This window comes from Platalea leucorodia, assembly GCF_965183815.1.
Source record: "Platalea leucorodia genome assembly, chromosome: 9".
NCBI classification, from domain to species: domain Eukaryota; kingdom Metazoa; phylum Chordata; class Aves; order Pelecaniformes; family Threskiornithidae; genus Platalea; species Platalea leucorodia.
The window spans coordinates 23,126,811-23,147,920 of record NC_138831.1 but is presented as its reverse complement, the minus strand read 5'-3'; the positions used below and the strand labels follow the sequence as shown (position 1 = coordinate 23,147,920).

Below are 21,110 nucleotides of genomic sequence, written 5' to 3'. Positions count from 1 at the left end.
GCATTATCTGTTGATGATAGATCTAGAATTTGTAAAACAAATCCCCTCACATGTCCCTTTTCTGATATTAGGAGGCTGACTATCCATTTAACAGTGGCATATACTGTAAAAGAAGTGACTTAAGCTAGAGAATGTTTGTATGTATGGTAGCGGCATTCTCTGTGCCCGTTAGTAAGAGGCCAAAGTCCCTGATTTGAAAAGTTTATATTATAAGAAACGGAGCTAGAGAATTTAAGCCACTGCTTAAATTAAATTAACCTTGGGGTTTGGCTGGATTTTTTTGTTTGCACGAAGAGGTTCCTTTCTGGATAATCTAGGGTATATTTTGTATAAAAGACTTCTATCCACCTTAAAATTAAATTCATATGTAGCGAAGACTTGAAATAGCCATACAATTTTTTACATTTCAGCATAAGCTCTAGTAAAAAGAAATCTGAAATCAGATGTTGACTTACTTAGGTATGCTCAGTGGAAAATTCTTAAGAACAGAGAATACTGATCCCAGTGGTAGAAACAGACCTCGACAGATACAAGGCTTTTGGACAAATGAACAGCATGAGAAAAGATTCAGGATGGAGTCATGACCTTTTGAATGAAATAGTTACCAGGTAAGAAGTGCAGTGCTGGCAGAACTGCCTGCGTTAGTCATCTAATGAAGTAACAGCTTTTATTTTTTGTCCCAAACGAAGTATACTGTAGGGGAAACTGCATATGGGCAGGAGCATGAACAAAACTGATTTTTACACCAGCAGCTTGGTGTTAGTAAATTTTTAGTAGGGTCCACTGTATTATTTGGGGGGGGGGGGGGGGGGGGGGGAAGTCCTCATCTGTGAAAGTCTTAGGATATAAAAAAAACTTGGAAATGGAAATTGACAGCCCATAATGTATCAACTCCATGTAGGAAACAGGACAAGTTTGAAAAGAACCCTCTGCATGAGTAGTTAGAAGAATGATTGCTTGATTTATTTATTTATTTTCAATGTAACTGAATCTTCTATGTTCTGGGCTTTCTTTTGTAGTTGTGTTTATTTTCTTTCAAGGCTGTGTGGGAAAGGCCCTAAGTGAGCCTTAACTCCTTCTAAAGGAGAGGATGCTCACCACTGGTGAGGATTTGTCCTCAACAAATTCAGCAAGATCACTCTTAGTGAAATTGTATTTTTCTCTGTGTGTGTAAATTCTCTTCCTGTAGTCAACTTTTGGAAAAGGAATACTGTAAGCAGAAAAATACAGTTGTTTTTGTTTTTAAAAAACATCAGTTGCTGCACACTGGATTGTTAGAAAACTATTCCATGCACTGAATACATTACCAGATAATTAAGGCTAACAACTAAAATTTTGTTCCAAATTTTGCCTCATTTATCTCCTTTTTATGTTTGTAAATGAACATGTAACTATTGCATTTTTGTAATTTCCATAATTCCCTCAAGGATGCAGGCTTTCCTAGGTGCTGTATACAAATGTATGAGCTGAAAGGGAAAAAAAAAAAAAGGACATCTGTGGTGCACAGATGGAGCAAAAACTTATCCACAGAATAAGCAATATGACCAAATTAAAAAGAAAAGTAGGCAGTGGCAAAACTAGACACTCTTGCCATTTAAGGAGCTCTTTCCTTCCTCCTGTAATAATGCAGTTAAGTGAAGTTTACATCATGAGCCCTACTGGGAAGTAATATCATTGAACAAAACCATCCTGACCAACCTGTACTTTTTTTTTGTTTACGAAAAGGTGAGGATGGGGCTTTTTAAACCTGGTTAAACAACAGCACCACAGGATGTGAAACCACTGGCTCATAAATTATAACTGCTTCAAGCACTGGTTGAGAGAGATCATGTGTTATAAGATTGCCCAACATCTGGTTGAGAATTCTTACTAGCAGAGCATTTAATCACATGCTTGACTTAAAATGCATACATTACTACTGTTGTTGAGTAGGTTATGTAATTCTTTTTTGAGACTAACGGCAACATATAGCTTGGACTTGAATCTACACAAGTAAAAAAAAAAAAAAAAAAAAACCACCTGTGATGTCTCAGGACAGTTGGATACTGCTGATCTTCTCCTGGGATATGGCTGCAGCGTAAGTGAAAGCTGGATTCTAACAGCTTATTCCCTGTGGTGGTTTTTATTTGTTACCTTGAGGTTGTGGCTGTTTTCCCTTTTATTGAGAAGAGGGTACCTTGGAGATGTGTGTGTACCAGAACTTTAAATAGGATATCCTATGAGGATATCTTGCATGCTAAGAGGCTCAGTGTTTCTCTTTCTCTTCAGTTCCTCACTACTGCTAAGTTTGGGGATGAGCAGCAGTTAAATCTAGAATTTTTTAAATGATGAAATGCAGTTGTAACTCTAGGGAAGCATTTAAAAGAGCAGCTTTTTTTTAAAAGCCATTATCAATACAGTTAAAGATAGTATTCTGAATATTGAAGTAAGACACATTTAGAAGTGATATTGGTGTTTCAGAGGGTGCTTGCTACTGAAACGGTGGTTCAAAACATTGGAAGTCGATTACAAGTCAGTCTGATGTGCGAGAATGAGTTGGCCTCAGCTCCTGTAGTGAAATGGCCATCTTCGTTCTGAACCTTGCTAGCTAAGCAAGGGCATTTATTCAAGAAATAATGTTCTTGTAGAAAAAACAGGAATGTACTGCTTGCTGTTTAGCAGCTAATTAAACATTTTTATGTGCAGCAGATGCTGTATGGCGTCAAACCCTCCCAGCCTTTAAACTGTTTGTCATGCTGCCAGTGGATTGGTCTTTCACTTTACAGGTGTTACTCTGCTGCAGAGTTTGCCTGTAATCTGAACTGGCCGTGTTTGTCTTACATGGCTGAAATACCCATTGCATATCTTGATTTGGCTTTATGAACTTTCTTTGTGTATAGCAATATAATGGGTCATTTCTTGCTCTTTGGAGAGAGTTTTGCAAATCCCAGTTTAATAGTTCCTGGTTTACTCCATCTGTTGATACGTTGCCAGCATTCAAGTCTGTGCAGTAAATCTTTGTGAGACGTAAGAAAGTCCTTCCTCATCATCCATATAGGCTGAAATCTTAAACTGTATTCTGTTCTGTAAATCATTTATCTCTGTGCTTTTTAAAAAGTGGCCTACCTTTCCCCTTGAGGCCATTGGTCTTGAATGTATTTATTTTTTTGGCAGAGAGCCATGAATGAATCATAGCCTAGAGCAGCTTACAGTATGAACTCCTCTCTATTGTTAATATAAAATACTTTATGCAGTTGTTACAACGTTTTGCTATGTAAAACTTTTAAGAGAAGAGAGATTGATTTCAGACTTGTTAGTTGCTTTTGAAGTTCCTCAACAGTATGTGGAAATGATTTTTTTATGGTCATACAGCTGTAATCCACTAAAATAACTAGTGATTGTTGCATGGGAAGTTAGTGCATGGGAATATGTTACTAACTCTTTGTCGTAACGAAGTGTGTTTGTTCTTTCACGAAAAATAGTCGCTTTAGCTTTTCATTCCATTTGTAACTTCCCTGTTTATACCTTCCTGCTCCACTTCCATACTGCTTTATTGTGTTGTTGTTTCTCTTCTTGACTTAATTCTCAAGTCTTTCATTCTGTTCTTCAGACATCCCTCTTTTCCGGTTTGGCTGTTCCACCATGGATATTGTTTCATGCTCCATCCCCTTTTTTCCTGTGTAACAGTGCTTTCATTAAAGGCAACCAGGCAGATGATTTATTTCTTGATGTCTTAAAAGGCTTCTTTGTAATGAAGAGCCTGGACCCAATCAAACTACTAAGGATTTCCATAGGTGAGTCAGCAGCATGGGCCTAGCTGGCTCTGGGATCGACAGTGCCAGTGAAGTATGTAACTATCTCATGCTTCAGAGGGAATAAACTAGATGATGCAGGATGAATGGGAAATCAAAATTTGACTGGATACATAACCATAGATTCTGGTTTCCACTTCTCCTCACAATCTTTAATCTCAGTACTGTGTCCCTTTATTAACTTGCCTACTGTTGTGAGCAACCCATTCGGCTAGCAGTGTGATGTTTGGCTGCTCCTAAACTTAAGATTTGGGGAGTGCATAAAACTGCACCGCACAGGATGCTGATTTCCTCCATCAACATGTGTAAGATGTGTTCTTTATTGCTTGCTTATTTCCCCTTTTTCCAAGTATTTGAGTAGTGAGTTCCTCCAGGTGGCTGGCTATATGACCCTTCAAATTCTGGCTATATTGAATGCACCTGACTTTGTTTCAACTGCAGAGACTGTATTTCTCACCTGTGCTTCAGTGAGGTTTCTCTTTAGATTTGGTTGACCTTCAGTGTCAGTGAATTTGACTTAACAGATGGAGAGTAACAGCTGCAGCCTTGTCAGAAACAAGGTGCCTCTAAGGTAGCATGCAGCTGAACAAGTGTGATTCCTTTCTGTTAGAGAGCTGGACTTGATACTATCCTCTAGCTTCCTGATGTTTGCAACAAACATCTTTGCCAAATTGGGAAGATAAAGATGGATATAGAGGCCAGTATTCCTGGGTGGCTTAGGGAACCGAACTGTAGCGTCCATGTTCTTTAAATTGATTGAGGAGGTAATGCTAGAGCCTGTTCTGACTTGGGAAACTTTAGAATAAACATAGCACTTGGTGAGTGTCCAGTAGAGGGGGATCCAAGCAGGGTTGTGACTCATGCCTTTTCCCAGCAATTAATTTAAAAATAGAATTGAAATTGAAATACACTTTGAAGGTCAGAATGTCAGGTCAGCGTGTCCTGATAGTTTTTCATGGGTAAGGTGTTCACAGAGGACAAAGCATTCTTCATTTTCAAATTCACTTCTGCTGGCCATATATTCTGAATGTGTGGAAAATAATTTTCTTTGTATTATCTACTGCAGGAAGAAGAGATGTTACCTTTGTGTAGCTATTTTCTGGTATATTTTTTTTGTTTGAGTGAACAGCTGCTCTGTCACTTTTGATACTGTGGTTTCATAAAATCGTGCAGTGACCTTATTTACTTGTTTTTCTAGATAAAAATCTACAGCACAGTTGCTAACTGATCCTGAACTTAATGACTGCTTTAGGGAGAGGCTGTAATCATTTTACTCCTGCATGTTTTAACCTCTTACTCAGACTTGTTAAATCAGAAATATTAAGAAATGGATTAAGTTTTAGTACATGAACAGGAAGCTTCAGACTATACATTCTGAAATTATTAATAAAAACTCCAAACATTTCAGTTACATCTTTAGTCTAAGAACTGACATGTCATTTTTGCCTTCAGAATCCAGCGTTCTGCTAAAACCTTTTTGTTAATGGTGGATGGCTATTTTGACAGTTATGCACATTTTTTTCTGAGAAAATGAAGGTCATGCACCTGCAAAGACCAGTATTCTGATCTGACTGAAACTTCATGCAAGTGTAATGGTTATAGAGGGTTCTTCCTGGTTTAAAATTTGAATAGAATTTGATTCTTAAGAGTTTGCAACCATAAGGGACTGTCTTTTAAAAAAAAAAAAAAAAAAAAAAAATTAAAAATGGTCATAGCACACTGTCTTTTGGTTCTTTCACTTGCCTTTGTTGTACCATGAGACCTTCTTTGAAAGGCTGATGTTGAAGATACCTCCCCTACTCAATTAAACAAGCTAAGTAAATAGTTTAGTTAAATATCTCCTTTTGGCTTTATGGAATTAATTTGTATTACTTCTCTTACATGGAATCTGTCTAGCTCTATAGTATGCTTAAGGTTGTGTTCCCACACAGTGGATTTTTTTTTTTTTTTTTAATCTCTGCCTCCGGCCAAAGTTTCTCCAAACCTCCTGTTTTAAAATTAGTAGTGAAGCATGAGAAGGGGGCATTCAGTGTTTTTTTGGTTTTGTTTGTGGTTTTGGTTTTTTTCTTTTAATGTTGGCATCTTCAAGTTGTCCTGCTCTTATGCAGTGATGAAATGTCTGGCTCACTCCCTGTACAAGACAGTAGTGAGAGCCAAGAAGTTAGTAGCTTCTTAGAACGCTTCAAGAAGTGGTGCAGGAGAGGGGGAAGAGCTGATACAAAGCAGCTTACCAATGTATGTCTCATGATGCTGTTGCAGTGCTTTGGCATTACACTGTGGGGCAAGGCTTTTTAAAACCAAATTATTTTCACAATAAAATCTAGTCAGTCTTTTTTTTTCTTTTTTTTCTTTTTTCGTTGCCTCCCAAGGCTGGTATCGGGGCATACATCCTAGATGATGAGATTGTGCACATTCTGCACACTCATGGCTAACTCTGACCCTGCATCCTTGGATTAGAAAACTGCCAAGTAGAAGACTGAGTCAGTAGCAATTTGACAGTTTGAAGGTGAGTTTGTACAGACAACAGTAGATGATGAAACTACATCACTGTACTTTAAATTCTTACGACATTTTTAAGTGGCTATTTAAAGGTTGTACTTGCATAGGTGCTTTTAAAGTAAAGCATCTGTTCTGCTTTACTTTTTGTTGTTTAAAGAATGTCTCCTCTGTTCCTTGTCTAGTTTATTTGTGACTAATTTTAGTAGGATTCTCTTTCCAATATAAAATTGAAAATGAGTGTGTTATTTGTATTAAAAGCAACAGAAGAAAGCCCAGAACCCCAAACCCTTCTACCCGCCTGAGTTCATGACTAAAATGATCTGATGGCTCTCTGATGTTCCACTTGCATTAGTGCAGCTGCCCGAGTGGTGCCTTCCAGCCCTGTTCCTGTCCCTGATAAACCCAGGGACTGCAGGCAGCAAGGCTGTGCTGGGGTCACCTGCAGCCTGCTGCAAGCCATTCTGAAATCACAGTGGTAAGGGCACATCTGGAAACCTGAGGAGAAAGCCCACTTGTTCTGATGAGGTAACTGACCTTAGTCTAGAAATTGCTAGTCCATAAGAATTTAAAGTCCTCGGTAATTACCAAGATCAGACTGCAAGAGCTATAAAGTCAGTACACAGAAAGAGTATTAAAGTTGGTGCGGGTATTCTCATCCAACAAATGTGACTAAACTTGATTATTTCAGTGTGATTCCCTGATGCATCTTTGAGCTCATAGGTGGGGATATAAAAGGGCTTTAGACAGTCTTTTGGTGTCCAGTTCCTTTAGGCAGGCACATTACTTTTGTCCAGTGACATACTGCTGGTGTCTTTCGTTTAGAAGAAATTCTGGTGACTAAATAACCTCTTCTTACAGCTTTGAAATGTATGTAAATTCTGCAGCTTACAATGAGTTAGTATGTAAACTCTTAAAATAATTTCACATCTAGTTGTGAACTGCAACCTGTTCGTGACTTTAATGATCCCAGTTGGACTAAAGTTTGTCCTATGTGAAAGTTAGGATACAAATCTCACAGGGAGTTAAATCTATTATATATGTGTGTTTACTGCACAAGAAGAGGTGCAGAATCAGAAAAAAAGTGTATAAGAAATAGATTACTCTGTATATTTACCTACATCTGTGTATCACTGAGTATACCGACCTTTCTTTTACACTGAGTTTGCCATTCAGAATTTTGCTGTGAACTAGTTGTGGTCATTTTATTGGTGTTTAACAAAACTTTAACAAATTAAAACCCATGGGTTATGGACAAAGGGTGCTTTTAATTTGTTAATCTGACACTCCTTTTTTTATTTTTTTTTTTTTTTTTTTTCCCCCTCAGCTATCTTGTCTGTCTTCATCTTATGGGAACCTCCATAGGGTGGAATCTTCCTCTTCTCTAGAACAAAGCAAGCAAAAAGTACCTGTGGTTAAATGTTCTGAAAGAACAGAGTTCGTGGTGTTCATATTTCTGTTTGACTCTGAAAGTATCTCATTGTTTGCGTGAAGATTATGCTGCTGTTATGACCCTGCTCCAACTGAAATTATACTGTCTCTTTTAATCTTCCTTTGGATGATGGGGCAGACAATTATGAAGAGGGCAAGCTTTGTCTTGAAGCAGGTAATAAATAACCATCTCCATCAACTTACAGTTTGGATCAACTTGTCTGTCTGGAATTACTGCAATTTAACACATTATGGTCTAATGAAATAATAAACTATCTTCAAAAAAATTTGAAGTGTCTTTTTAAATCTTATGTGCTGCAGTGTTTTCAGTTTGGATGTGCTTCTATATAAGGTAGCTTTGAGGTGCAGTGCAAATGAATCTAGATTTTTGTAGGGAAGAGTTTTAGATTCAGAGTTTAGCAGTGTTAACATTCAAGAAAAGATGTTTGCTTGTGAGGCTACGTAATTTGTTTTTGATAAAATGTATTTTGAGATATGATTTTAAAAACTGCTGTTATTTGGTGTAAAATTAACCTATTTTATTAAAAGAAGATGTAGATAGATGGAGGTATGCATTGTAATTGTACTGACAGATATTGCAAAGCAATGACATACCTTATTAAGCCTGTGACAAATAATGGTGTTTTCTGATAGCTTTGGAAAAAGTGTTTGCTTTTGGCACAAACTTAATCATCTTTGTGCAGAGTTTAGTATATCCTGGGCTTCTCCTCAGACTTAAGATAACTTCATGCATTCCTGTCTGTTGTAACAGAAGTATCTATATCGCTGCTGTTTGAAAAACAAAAGTGAGATTGTAGTAAGAAATTGGAAGAACTCAGAGAAATTCCTTTTTTACTTGCAGTGAATGCCAGCTGGCAAATCACTTCCTTAGATGGGCACCTAAAGAAAAATCTCTTTGTAGCTTTACACTTGTATTGTTGACTGAAGCAACACACAACGTGTGCCCCCTGCTGCTAGTCTTACAACCTGAAATCACTTGAAAATAGTTTAACAAAACAGGTTTGAGCCCCTTCCCACATTGAGTATCCATGTCTAGTTAACACTGAAGTCATTCACAATAGTAAGGCATATCACTGCTGTGGCCCACATGTAGGGAGATACTTGCCCAAGGCATTTTTAACCAACTGTTATTATAGTGGAAATGTTTTATTTTCTTGGTTGGTCATGGAACAGATGTCAGGCTTAATTTCAATAATAATTACAAGATTAATGGTTGAGTAGGGTCTGTAGAACTAGGCCACCAGATCTCCCTATAGACTGCAACTGCACTTGATATAATACCTTTTCTTTTTCCCCTCTGCTTTCAGGTTCTTTCCCTCCTCTATATTTAAAAAAAAAAAAAAAAAAAAAAAAAAAATCTTAAGTTGTTAAACAATGGTAACTGTTCAAAGAAATTTCTCAAAATGTTACCCAGAAATGACCTAGCAGCTTTTGTTCCTCGTGGAATATATTGGTGTCTTTCCGTGAAACTGCACTAACACATTGTTCTAGAACGTATTCAGTGGGCCCAGGGGATGTAGGCTGCTACACAAATTCAGGGTAGCAAATCTTTTCTTGACAAGCATCCTCCACAGCAGAAAAGTTAGGAGACATTGCTGATCCTGCTACAGCTGAGATGCATGGTCGTTCACAGTCCTGGCTCCCTCGCACAGCTGTTTAAATCTTCTTCTGTTGCATTGTCTATACTGTATGGAAAATGTCACTAATTTTTCAGTGATTAATATACATACGGAACAGGAGTGGCAACTGGAGTCTGTCCCAGGATTTGAGTCATACCTTAGGTACTCTACCTGGGTGCCTGAGTTGGGGCCGAAGCACTACTTTTGTTCTAGTTCAGGTACAAACCCTCAACTACCTGGGTCAGTTTATGTGTTTCAGCAATGTTTTTGCTGATATCTGAGTCAGCAAAGAGCATTTGGTATCATTCAGTTATAAAGTACATACAAAACGAAAAACAAATTTTACCACCCAAGCAAATAAAAATATGGTTCATCAAGCAAGATTGGTTTTGCTTTACTAATTTGTGAATTTGCCTTTTGAACAGCTTAGCTAAGCTTTATCATGTGTTGAGTTCAGCAGCTTCAACAAGGTTTTCTTATGGTGTGTTAGCTGTTCAGATTTGTTTTCAAAGATTTCCAATATTTGACAACTTGCACTTCCTTTTTTTGCTTTAACAAATGTTGACATGTTAGTGGGGAAGTGTGTCTGTACTAGCAGTGTTTGTATGGGAATGCACAGGGTCACCTTTCCCAGAAAGCTGATGTTCCCTCAGCCTCTTTAGATATTTAATAAATATCCTGTTCTAAAACTTTTGCTGGGAGCTGTAACAGCATATCCAAAGGATCAAAAGCTGGTTTGACCTCTCCTTTTTCAAGCTCCTCCTTGTCCCAGGAGCTCTGTCTCTTTAAACAAAGAAACCCTTCCTACCTCTTCCCCTCCAGCGGTTATAAACAGGAGTGGCATACTTTTTTTCTTGAAGATAAATATTAAAAAGGTTTGTAATTAGTCTGCAGCAGTTCATTCTCATGATATGTACCAATGTCTATTTTCTCAGTGCCTGTGGTTTTGTTTTCCATATTTCATAGTATTTTTCTTGTCCGGTATTTTCATGTTTTTTCTCAAATAATTTTTACATTACTATTTTGACTACCATTTTTCCAAATATTAGATCATCAAACTCCTGTTCTGCTTGCTGGTAATGAAAATATTTTCCAATAGTCTATTAATACAATATCAACTTCAAAAAAAATATAAATATTACCATATATTGTTATAAATGTCATAGGTGAAGAGTTTAAGAAATGTATAAAATAATGTTTATGGTTGTTATTAGACTATATCCCTTTCAGTTTTTTAGCAACTGAAATCTTTCTATTAGATATACTAAGTGTGTTGAGTCTAAATCTGGATTTCATTTAGTGTTTGGAATGCATTTTTGGCTAGCTTTTGATGGCCCGAGATCTCATGACCTGTCCTTGCAAGGATATGAAAATACTTCAGTATCAGTTATTCTTGCATGATTTTGATAGATTTTTAAATTGGAACTGGACAGCACAGACCCTTCATAGACTCTGAATCTTTCAAGGAATCAAAATGCAGGACGCGTGGATTCATCCCCGACCGCTCCCTTCCGCGCAGCCTCCCACACCACTTGGCTGGGCTGCTGCTTTGGCTGCACCTCGGGGTAAATGTGGGAGCTGTGCTGCCTCCACTATTTCATACATAAATCCCAGTTTCAGGCTCTAAAATAAACCTTGCTGCGTCTTGGTACTTTTTTTCTTGAGAAAAGACAAAGAGTCCTGCTGCCATTGATATACTTACGCATCTACTAGCATATAGGTCTGTCACATTGAGAGAAGGGAGGAGGAGCTGAAGAGGAGGAATGTCACAAGCAGAATTGCAGTGAGACCCTGTATTTCTGTTGCCCTGTGCTCTTTTGGGGCTCCGCCATAAATCTGCAACCCTAATGCTTGTTGTGGTGGGGCTCAGGTTGCTTTGTTGTCCTTTTCCTTCCCTTTGCAATGGACTCCAAGAGCCATCTGAAGCAACCTCAGTTCCTTGTGGCCTTTGTAAAGGCAAAATGTAGCACTATGGGACCTAATTCTCTAGAAGATGACTGATGTTCACAGTGGACAACGGAACATGAGTACAGTGCTTTCCCATATCCTCCTGATCTGAAATTAATTTATGTGAGCAGAAAACAGCATTACCACGTTCTTCAGAGTACATTGGTGAAGTCTTAGCTTCTGAGAAGTGGTTCTTCCATATGTACAATCCACCTGACAGCTTAATTTCATGAAATTACTCAAAACAGGCCAAGTATTTTAGCAAGACGTGCTTCTAAATTGCTTGAGTCTTGAAAATGTCAAACTTGGAATCACCACTGCTGCAAAGCAATGAGAATGGCCAGGGATGTGCTGGGATTCCAGTGGCAGGGAGGTGCTGGGCTTGTGGGAGCAGGTGCCTTCATTGCTTTTTGCAGCAATCCAGTTTTGAGGGACCAGATCATCCTGGCTGCTGGCAAACGTTCAGACTTCTTGTAATTGTAAATGGGAGCTCATATGCCAGACTGGAAATGAAAGCATAGGAGTCTTTGACCATGGTGATAGCTCAGCTTTAGTTTCACACAGGCCTGACTTTTGGCAATTTCCTCAGCTGGCTGAATGAGTCATATTGAATGCAAGAAGGGATCCTGTAAAAATACGCTTCAGGAGTACTGGCAGTAAACAGGAAATAAAGAAAATGCTAGATCTGTTCAGACCTAAACTTCAAATCATATTGAGTATGTGGACGTAACCTCCCTCATCCTCCTGCCTGGTTGTAGTATGTTACCTTCGGATCTGAAGAGCTTGCTTTTTGTCATTTGTGCATATTTTAAGTGTGCGTGTGGCTGTTAAGCCAGTTTCTCAGATGTGTATGATGGTGCATTTTGCTTTGAAATGCATGTGGTGTATTTCTGCTTTTAAAACTTGCTTTGCTTTGTTCTTAAGAGAAGCTTTGTTGTTGTTTTCCTTTAGTTCTAGAAAAGATTTGTAAAGCGTGGTAAAAATCAACAACGGTGTTCTTCCTTGCTACCTGCTTTCTTGTCCCTAGGCGGGCAGGGGCAGTTTCTCGATTTATTTTCCCTGCAGCGCTGCCCCAATGTTCTCCCTCTCGCTTTCCGGCAGCCGGCAGGGCGAACCCCCCTCCGCCGGTGCAGGGGGAGCCGCCTCCCCGCGGCCGCGGCCGCTGCCCCGCCGGGCCGCTCCGGCGCGGGGCGGGCGCGCCTCCTCCGGCGGGGCGGGGCCTGGCGCGGCGCGGCTCCCGCTTCCTCCTCGCCGCCTGCGCCGTGCTCTCCCTACCTGCGAGGATATGATGTCAGCGCCTCATTACCCTAATTATGCTGACCTCATAGCTGGGCCCAGCCAATGGGGCCGTTCCGCTCTCCCCACCTGCTAGGAGGAGAATTCCATCATTCCTGGGATTCCTCCCCGGGCCCGTCTAGCGAGCGGCGCCGGGGCCAGCGGCGCCGGGGCTCGCCGCGCCTGCTCCGCTCCGCTCCCGGGCTCGCCGCCCTGGCCCGGGAGTAAACAAGCCGCCCTCCGCCCCCGTCCCGCTCCCCTGCCCTCTCCTCCCTCCGCCGCCAGCCCGGCCGCTCGCCGGGCGCCCCGGCCACGCTGCTGCTGCTGCTGCTGCTGCCGCCGCCGCCGCCGCCGCCGCCCGCCCGGCAGCACGCTGGTGAGTGAGCCCGCGGGCGGGGGAGCGGCCCCGGGGTCTGGCCGCGGAGCGGAGCCCGGCCTCGGCCAGGGCCGCCGGCTGGAAAGTTCGAGGCGGGAGGAAGGGGACAGGTGCCCCCGCGGGAGCGGTGGGCCCCGGGCGGGGGTGGCCGGCCGCGCTCTCCCGGCGCTCAGCCCGGAGGAGTGCGTCCCTCGCTGCCGGCAGCCTGCCGCTGGCGGCGCCGGGGCCCGGGGCGGCCGCGGGGCGCGGAGGGGAGTGTCGGCGGGGCGGGGGAGCATCGCCCCGGAGGCGCTGACAGGCGGGACGCCGCCGCCCTGACGGGACGGGGCAGCCCCCGTCTCGTCCTCCGCGCTGCGGGACTTTCCCCGGGCCGGGCAGCGGGCTGGTCCCGGCAGCGGGCGGCGGAGCCGAGCCTCCCCGGTGTCGCCCCGAGGGAGCTGCGGTGGGCCGGGCGGCCGGGTCAGCGGCGGCCGGGGAAGGAGTCACCTCAGACCCGGCCGCGGGGCTGTTGGGAAGGGGAGGAACCGAGCCGCCCTGCCACCGCGGGGCTTTCCGAGCTCTCCTGCGCCTTCCCGCCGGTGCCTGGGCCCGCGGCTCGCCCGGGCCGGCTCTCCCGGCGAAGGGGAGCGGGGGCGGCTCCCTCGGCGGGCGGCAGGGCTGGGTGCGGCCGCGGGCAGGGGTGTTTTCCCGGGCGAGGGGCGGCTGCCGGTGCCCGCGCCGCTCCCGCTGGGTGCCGGTCCCCGGGCCCCTCCTGCGCGGGAGCCGCCGCGGCCGGGGCGCCGCACAGGTTACCGCGAAAGATGCGAAAGTTCGCTGTTAGGAAATATCCTGACGTAAGTTCCTATCCGGAAAGTTATTTCAGAGCAATAGGACCACGCAGGGAGTGTTTTAACTGCCGTCTTAAATTCACACCTTGGCTTCGAGAGAGTGTGTTTTTCTTACAGAGAAAATCCCTGGAATTTCATCATCAGCAGAGGGACCTGTGGTGAAAAATCTTCTAGAATGAGTCTGAAGGGCACTGTTACGGCTTTTGACTCTGCCTCTTGTATATTCTATTTGTAGAGATTTTTTTATTTAATCTTCAGCAGTGCCATTTCAGTCTGTTCAGTCAAGCTGGCTTTATGTTTCCCAGATGTAATCAGAAGTAATTAATTTTTTGAGTCAAGCTGACTGCACGTGACACCAGTGCACCTCTTTTCTGAAAGTGCAATGAATGGGAATTTAACAACCGTTTCCACTGATACTTGAGAAACCACGAAGCCAGCTCACTGCCTTTTTACTCTGTTGATGCTTCAGGATTATTGGAAACAAGAAATAATGGACATTTTTTTAATTAAACCAAAGAGGACTAACTGATCATGAACTCCAGGATTCCTGCAGAATAATTTTTCTGATTAGATTTTCTCTAATTTTAGAACAGGGAGTTGTTTAAAGAGCATTCCTCATAGAGTAATAAACTGTAGGTTGTGAAGCCTGAGTGAAATTCTCTTTGGAGGCAGTGATATTAAGAATGCTTAGATCCAAAACTGTATAAAATCTGGCAGCAGTCTGCCTCTCCTGCCTCAAAAATACATAAACTTTTTTTTAAGGCTGTTCTCCAAATTTCTTGGCCTTTATTTGTATTTTCCCATCTGCCTACTTGTGAGGGTATTTCTAATGTAGAGTGTGTTTTGCTTAAATCCCCTACATCTCTCTCTCTCTTCTTGTTGATAGATCAGTTATAATCTCGGTATTTGGGATCAGTCACAAGAGCTACTTTCAGTCATAACTGAAACACAGGTCTGGCCCATTAGACTCTTGGTAGAATTTGGGTGTGTCTGCACTGTACATTTGCATTGTTTTTTGAAGCAAACTGCTGGGCCGAAACAGTTGTTGCAGAATCGCCAGCATCTCCAATGCACATTGTGGGGAATGGGGATAGGGTGTTTCGGTGCAGAATGCTGTGTTGCTAGCCTTCCTTATCTCTGCTCAGTAATGACTCCGATGAATGCTACCACCACCTCGCTTTCACACCCACCTAAGAGCAGGAGTTAAGCCAGTTCTGTAAGCCATGCGCACCCAGAAGTGGTGCTGAAAGGGGTAGATCTGACAGGTAGTATAAAATACGGCTAGTAGCTAAAACAGGATAGAAAATCACTGATACAGACCTTTGGGGCATGTTAACTGAAGAAGCACGTTCACATTATAAAGCATCAGGAGGTTCTTGTTTAAATATATGTAGCTCTGATAACTAATACAGTTTGGAGACACTGAGAAGGTTAATTTTGTTTTCAGATACGTTTGAAAGTTTTCTGTTACAAAAGGTAGTTTTGGTTCAGTTCCTTTTACTACGGTTAGATATTGCATGATATGTTTGCATCAGAATGTGTAACATACAGGATGGAGTGAGCGACTGTACATACAAGACATGGTCAGGTTAGATTTTTCCACCTGTAATTTCTTAGGTTTGTTAGCTTTTATTTCAAATACCATTGTTAATAGATTTTTTTTTTTTTAGAATGTTAGCTTGTTAAGCAGGATTTATGCAACAAAAGACAAAAAGCACAAGGTAAAATACCAAAGCTTTGCTTTAAGCTTATAATTTTGTGTGTGATAAGTTAAATCTTTAAGTTGTTTCTGTTTGAAGACTTGCCTGTTCAAACATATTTTCCACATGCAAAACAAGCATGGTAAAAAAACCCCAAAGTACTGAAGAAATAAGTTTTTTTTTTTTTTTTTTTAAAAGTGGTATTTCAGTGATTCCTTTGGCCAAGTAGCCTGAACTCACGATGAAGACTGAGTTGTAAATGCAGAAGGATGATCAGTGCTACATGGTAATCGCAATCTAAACTGAGCACTTACAGTTAACATTTTGCATGGGTATCCCAACAGAGGATTTATGTATCCACAAGTAAAAGCTCTGATCTGGGTGCAGTTGAAGGAATTTAAACGTATTGTGACTGTAGAGGACACATATTGAATACAATGTGCTTACCGTTATTTTCATTCACAGTACAAATATGCTTTACTTTCTTCTATCTTAAAAAATGAAGGATGTTGACCTGGTTTGCGTCAAAGTGTTGCTTTATCTTCCTTTCCCCTGTAGACTTATTTATTGTGCTGATAAGTTGTGTCTGCATTTCCTCTTCAGTTCAGCTTTCTTCTATTGAAATCAACTGGAGTCTCTTTCTCTAGGTACTTCTGTTTATGAATGTGACTGGGAAGTGCTGTGCCTGTATCTTCCTAGATGTGAGCTGCTTTTGACCTACTTGACCATGCTCTTCAATTAATCTTGTTTTCCATATGCTTGTCTTTATCTACGCTTACTTCACTTAGTCTTCACTCTTGATTGTTTCTGGAGTGTCTTGTTGTTCTTGTCTCACTTTTTTGTTGTTATAATGGGCTTTGTTTATTAATCCACTTCTTCTCCCTCCACCCTTATCTCTGTAATTTCACCAGACATATGAATTCAAGTTTTCTCTATGTTGTTGAAAGGTTCAGCCTTTCTCTCTCCTTGGCATCATGTAGATGTCTATCTCTAGTTCACACCCAAGAAGTTTAAGAGACCTCTTACTAGTGTCTGCTTTCAGGTGTTTCTTATTAACATGTTTGCAATGGCTGTTGGCCATGCTGCTATTCTGTTTGTCAGTCAGACCTGTAATCCAAGTACCTTTATGACTGTGACCTCTCGTTAGACCCTCATGTCTAAACTATGTCGAAATTCTGATTTTTCCAATGTCCACAGCATGTCTTCTGTACAGGCCTTTTGTTCTCATCACTCAACTTTTTCCTTGTTTCTGTAATCTGACTTGTTACTTCGGTTACTAGTTAAGATCCATTCTGGACAAAAGTCATCATATCTGCATAATAGAGATTACTGCTGCAAACATAATCTTTCATGTTTCTCTTTCCTTCCTGTCCCTTCGCTATTCCCCCTTCTTTTTAAAATCAAATGTAAACTTCTCTTTATTTCAAATCTTTCCTGATGTACCCCACTGTGAATACCTTTAGTGGGATTGAATAAATTTCTCATTGCTCAGTCTGCAGTTAGTCTCTGGTGCTGGTTTCCCTACTGCCTGTTTACTTAAGTTTCAAAAAAGCAACTTCAGGGTTTTTCCCTGATGCTTGGAAGGTGCTGTATAATCCATGAAATCACTTAACTGTTCATTTTCAAAAGCTTTAATTTCTCTATAGTCTTCAAAAAAATGTTAGCAGTTAGGCATTTGCAAAGCTGAGAGTACTCCATATGTGCGTGGAATTTGCAAAAGGTTGAAAGGGAGAGAGAAAATAATGTGCTGTTTCGTTACACTGATGGGTGTTGTGTTCTTCAAGTGTCGCATGAAAACCTTACTAGTGGATGAGTGTTTAGGAACTTACTTGTCTTTCAGACACTGTATCTTTATGATTTTACATTCTATGTCTTTACTGTTTTTCAGACACTGCAATGTAGGTGAGATGACAGACTAGGGGAATGTTGAGTGAAAGCAGTAACTGATAAATAAAAGGACTGACTAAGATATTAAACTAATATTTGAAATCATGGTAGATAAAAATATCTTGAACACTTAGAAAAGTGCTTTTGGCTTGTGTCTTTTTAAATCTAACAGTTAAGATTTTGTAACAAGTAAGATATTTAAGAAACTGTTTCCATAGCTTTTAAATCGGATCTATGCGGAGGAAGTTAAGGTTGTGTACTTCACTTCTATTTCGCTAAGTCACTTGTTTTCCCTTACATGATCTGGGTATAGAGCAATACTTGCACATAGGCTAGAGCGTTGGTTTTTGATGGGGATACTTATAAAAATTCAACTTTGATTCAGGTTTGTTTCTGCTGCATAGACAGGTTTCTGTGTCGCACAGAGAATTAGCTGGCTTTTATCAGAAGTCTTCTTTTTAGCTGGCTCTTTTGTCAGAACCCTGGAAATTGAACTACTCTTTCATTTCTGAAAGATTACTCCTTCTGAGGATGACCAGACTGTTTTCTGAAGGCTGCCTTGGAGTAGCTGTAGCAGTTGCTGTCCTTGCTGCGAAGGAATTAGGCTTTTGAGCTTTGAACTGCCTAAGAGAAGATTCCTCCTCTCTTTCTTGTAGGCGAGCTTTATTTCTTTCCTGAACTGTTATCCCTGACTTGTTAGTTTAATTTAGAGATAGAGGGATATTTCATATTGTTTGAAAAATAATCTGGAAGTTTATAGCTCCTTGAAGGTAATTTTCATAACTAAAGGTGTTCAGCATGTTTAAAAAATTGCAGCATGTATGGTATTACACCCTGGAATTTGCAGATCTCTGTATTAACAGCATCCCTTCAAAGAAGCTCTTGAATGGACACAACAGTCTTCACAAGATTGTAACTGTTAGAGAGACACTTCTGCAGCTCTCTCATGATATGAACTTTAATAATATGCAAAGCTACAAAACTGTATTGAGGTCAGTTTTAGTGAAGTTGTTTTTAAAGTGTCTAATTTCCTGAATAGAATTAAGACTTGGTTCCTGTTTCCTTCTCTCAATGTGGACTTCTGTCACCGGCTAATTCTCTTACTAGGAGCATGTTCCGGAAAGGGATTGGGCATCTGCTACTCCCATTATTTGAAAATTACTGAAAAACTTAAAGAATCTTTAACAGCAATTTGCTTTCAATAAAATACATCTTAATATCCTTTGCATTGTTCTTTATTGAGAGGGTTTTTCTAAAGAGTTGACCAAAAAAGCTTTGTTTTACTGTCTTTGAAATTTGGGACAAAGCCGGTTAGTACTAAATCATGAGTTAGCCATCAGTTTGGTGTAGCTGCATCATCTGATCAGACATATTTTAATCTTTTTTTCAAACTGAATTTTCACTCTGTTAGAGGAATTTGTGTGAGAGGGTCAGTAATCAACAGTCTGGGGAGAAATAAAGTGGTGCAATTTTAAACTCCAAGAAAACAAAAAGCAGGAAAGAAACCAAGCATCAAGGTATAACAGATCAAAGTGGAATGATGCTGAAGGCTTCTTTAGTGAACACTCTCTTGCAAATTTTTGCTCTGATTTGGAAGAGAGTGTGGCCAAATGTGAAATAATGACATATTTAATGAAGACGAACTTAGTAAAATAAGAATCTAAGATATTGCTTTCTAAAACCTCTTGCCCACATGTACTGTCTTTAAATGAAGGCATTAACTGATTATATAAGTTTAGTTAAAATACTGTTCTTGAGCAAAAGCTGATTCTGACAGAGAGGGAGAATGCATGTTTTTTATCCTCAAGCGCTATACTTAATTATTTCAAGTATGTCTCCTCTTCTTGCACAGCTCTATGGAAACAAGACTGGATTTAATTCTTTATTAAAAAGATATTTTTTTAAACTTAAAAATACTTTAAAAATCCTTTCTCTTATGCTTTAAAATATTTGATTAGTTTTAAAGTCTCTGACATTATTTAGAAAGAGGCAGGGAGGATAGCGATGTTTATTATTTATAGTGCAAAGCCAAGGAAATTGCTTCCCAAACATATGCTTGTTGTTAAGTCTATATACATGTGTTTGAGATTTCTGTAGTTGCCACTACCTTTTTTTTTTTTTAAGCTCATACTGTAAAGTAAGTTACAGTAAACAGTTCTTATGACAGAATAGCATGCTAGTTTGGGAGGGGGGAGGAAACAACAAAATTGTTTGCAGTCCTGGGTTTTCTCTCTTTCTCCATTTGTTTTCTTAACAGTTCTGTCTATGCTGTTGCCTTCTTATTTAAAAACACATGAGAGATGTTGGCCTTTTAACAAAAGCACCTTGACAACATATTACTCTCTTCCTTCCTTTCCCTTTCATATCTTTTGGAATTTCATATTGGAACTTCTTTTTTAGTTTTGAAGCCATTCATGTGAAACTTTGAGGGGCTTATGTAAGCTGTAATATAATTTTTTTTTTTTTTTTTAATGGGAGAGTCTGTTGCTTAGCATAGTGCTGAAATGTGTGTTTTTATGTGATGGGGTTACTTTTTCATGTATGGGGATTATATGTTGTAAGGGGAGAAAAAACAGGGAAAAGCAGCTACTGAGGTGTGATTATGATTATACAAGTTAGTTTTCTGTCTGTGTCGTTATATATACACGTGCCCAGTGTTCAACTGTATGCTCACGAGTAAGAAAATGTCTTAAAGGCTTAGGAGCTTTGGATGATTCTACTTTGGGCATAGGAGAGTATGGAGTACAAGTTTATTGAATACTGTGGATCTAAATACTATGAGCAATCTTATGCTCATGTAGGTAGTCAGGCCAGCTGTAATCTTCACTTCAGATGGGTTGCATCTTTGGATATAGTCTCAAGTAGCTATTTATTGGGATGGAAGGCCGGCATGTGGGAGGCAAAAATGCTTACAACATATAGCAGATAACCCTGTTGCAACCTACATGAGCAGTCATCAGCTTCAGTCAAATACTTGAGAATTTGGTCTTCTGGTTTGTTTTGGATGAGTAGTTGGTGGGAAAGCTAATTCCGGTGTTTCCTTGTTTTCAGCAGTGACTTAGTTTTAACAAATCCTGTGCTGGTATAACATGAAAAGAGCAGGAGAAACTGAGATTTTTTGATTCTTTCTGCTGTCATGCTCTTGTTGTTCGTTACTACTTCCTTCTGTAAAACTTGATGCGTGTATGCTACGAACAAGTGGCATACCACCTAGTATGTTGTGGTAAGGACTCTGTGAGTTTACTCTTTGAAACTTTGGCTCTGCATTTTCCAGGATCCAGAGAGGAATGGAGACTCCATTGGATGTTTTGTCGAGAGCAGCATCTCTAGTACATGCTGATGATGAGAAACGTAAGTCTGAAATTTAGTTCTCTGCTTTGTTGGATCTAGATGCTTTATGGTTGCACTATATATCAGCCTAGATGCTGGCTTTATCAATCTTTGCATTTTACTGAATCTAAGACATGCAGAAAAATGTCTTCAGAAGCCTTCAAAGGTCATCTCCCTCAGGTGCAAAACCAATACGTTACATTTAAATTGGTTAGTACGCAAGAGAGAATCATTCCTATTATTTTGAAAATGTACTTAACAACAAAAGAGGTGTCCCTCTTTTCCCAATTCCATTTGCATTGTCAGTAGACAAAAAGTTGTAATGGAACTGCTGTCAAACTAAGGACTATTTGAGAGCTCACGCTCATAATATCAGTTAGACCTGTTCTCATTTAAGAACACATAACTGG

The 21,110-nt window shown here is 40.5% G+C and overlaps 2 protein-coding genes across 2 annotated transcripts in view; both read left to right on the top strand.

Moving 5' to 3' along the window:
- The window catches only part of TAMM41 (TAM41 mitochondrial translocator assembly and maintenance homolog), a 32,692-nt gene extending 24,725 nt beyond the window's left edge, over positions 1-7,967 (top strand). The window contains exons 9-11 of the mRNA XM_082321634.1: positions 460-608; positions 6,161-6,297; positions 7,615-7,967. The gene's annotated coding sequence lies outside the window, so the exon portion shown is untranslated. The remainder of the gene's footprint in view (positions 1-459; positions 609-6,160; positions 6,298-7,614) is intronic.
- A 4,812-nt stretch (positions 7,968-12,779) lies between these two features.
- Positions 12,780-21,110, top strand: part of VGLL4 (vestigial like family member 4) — a 95,983-nt gene continuing 87,652 nt past the window's right edge. The window contains exons 1-2 of the mRNA XM_082322597.1: positions 12,780-12,956; positions 20,645-20,721. Of these exons, the coding sequence (XP_082178723.1) occupies positions 20,658-20,721 (64 nt within the window). The 5' untranslated portion in view covers positions 12,780-12,956; positions 20,645-20,657. The remainder of the gene's footprint in view (positions 12,957-20,644; positions 20,722-21,110) is intronic.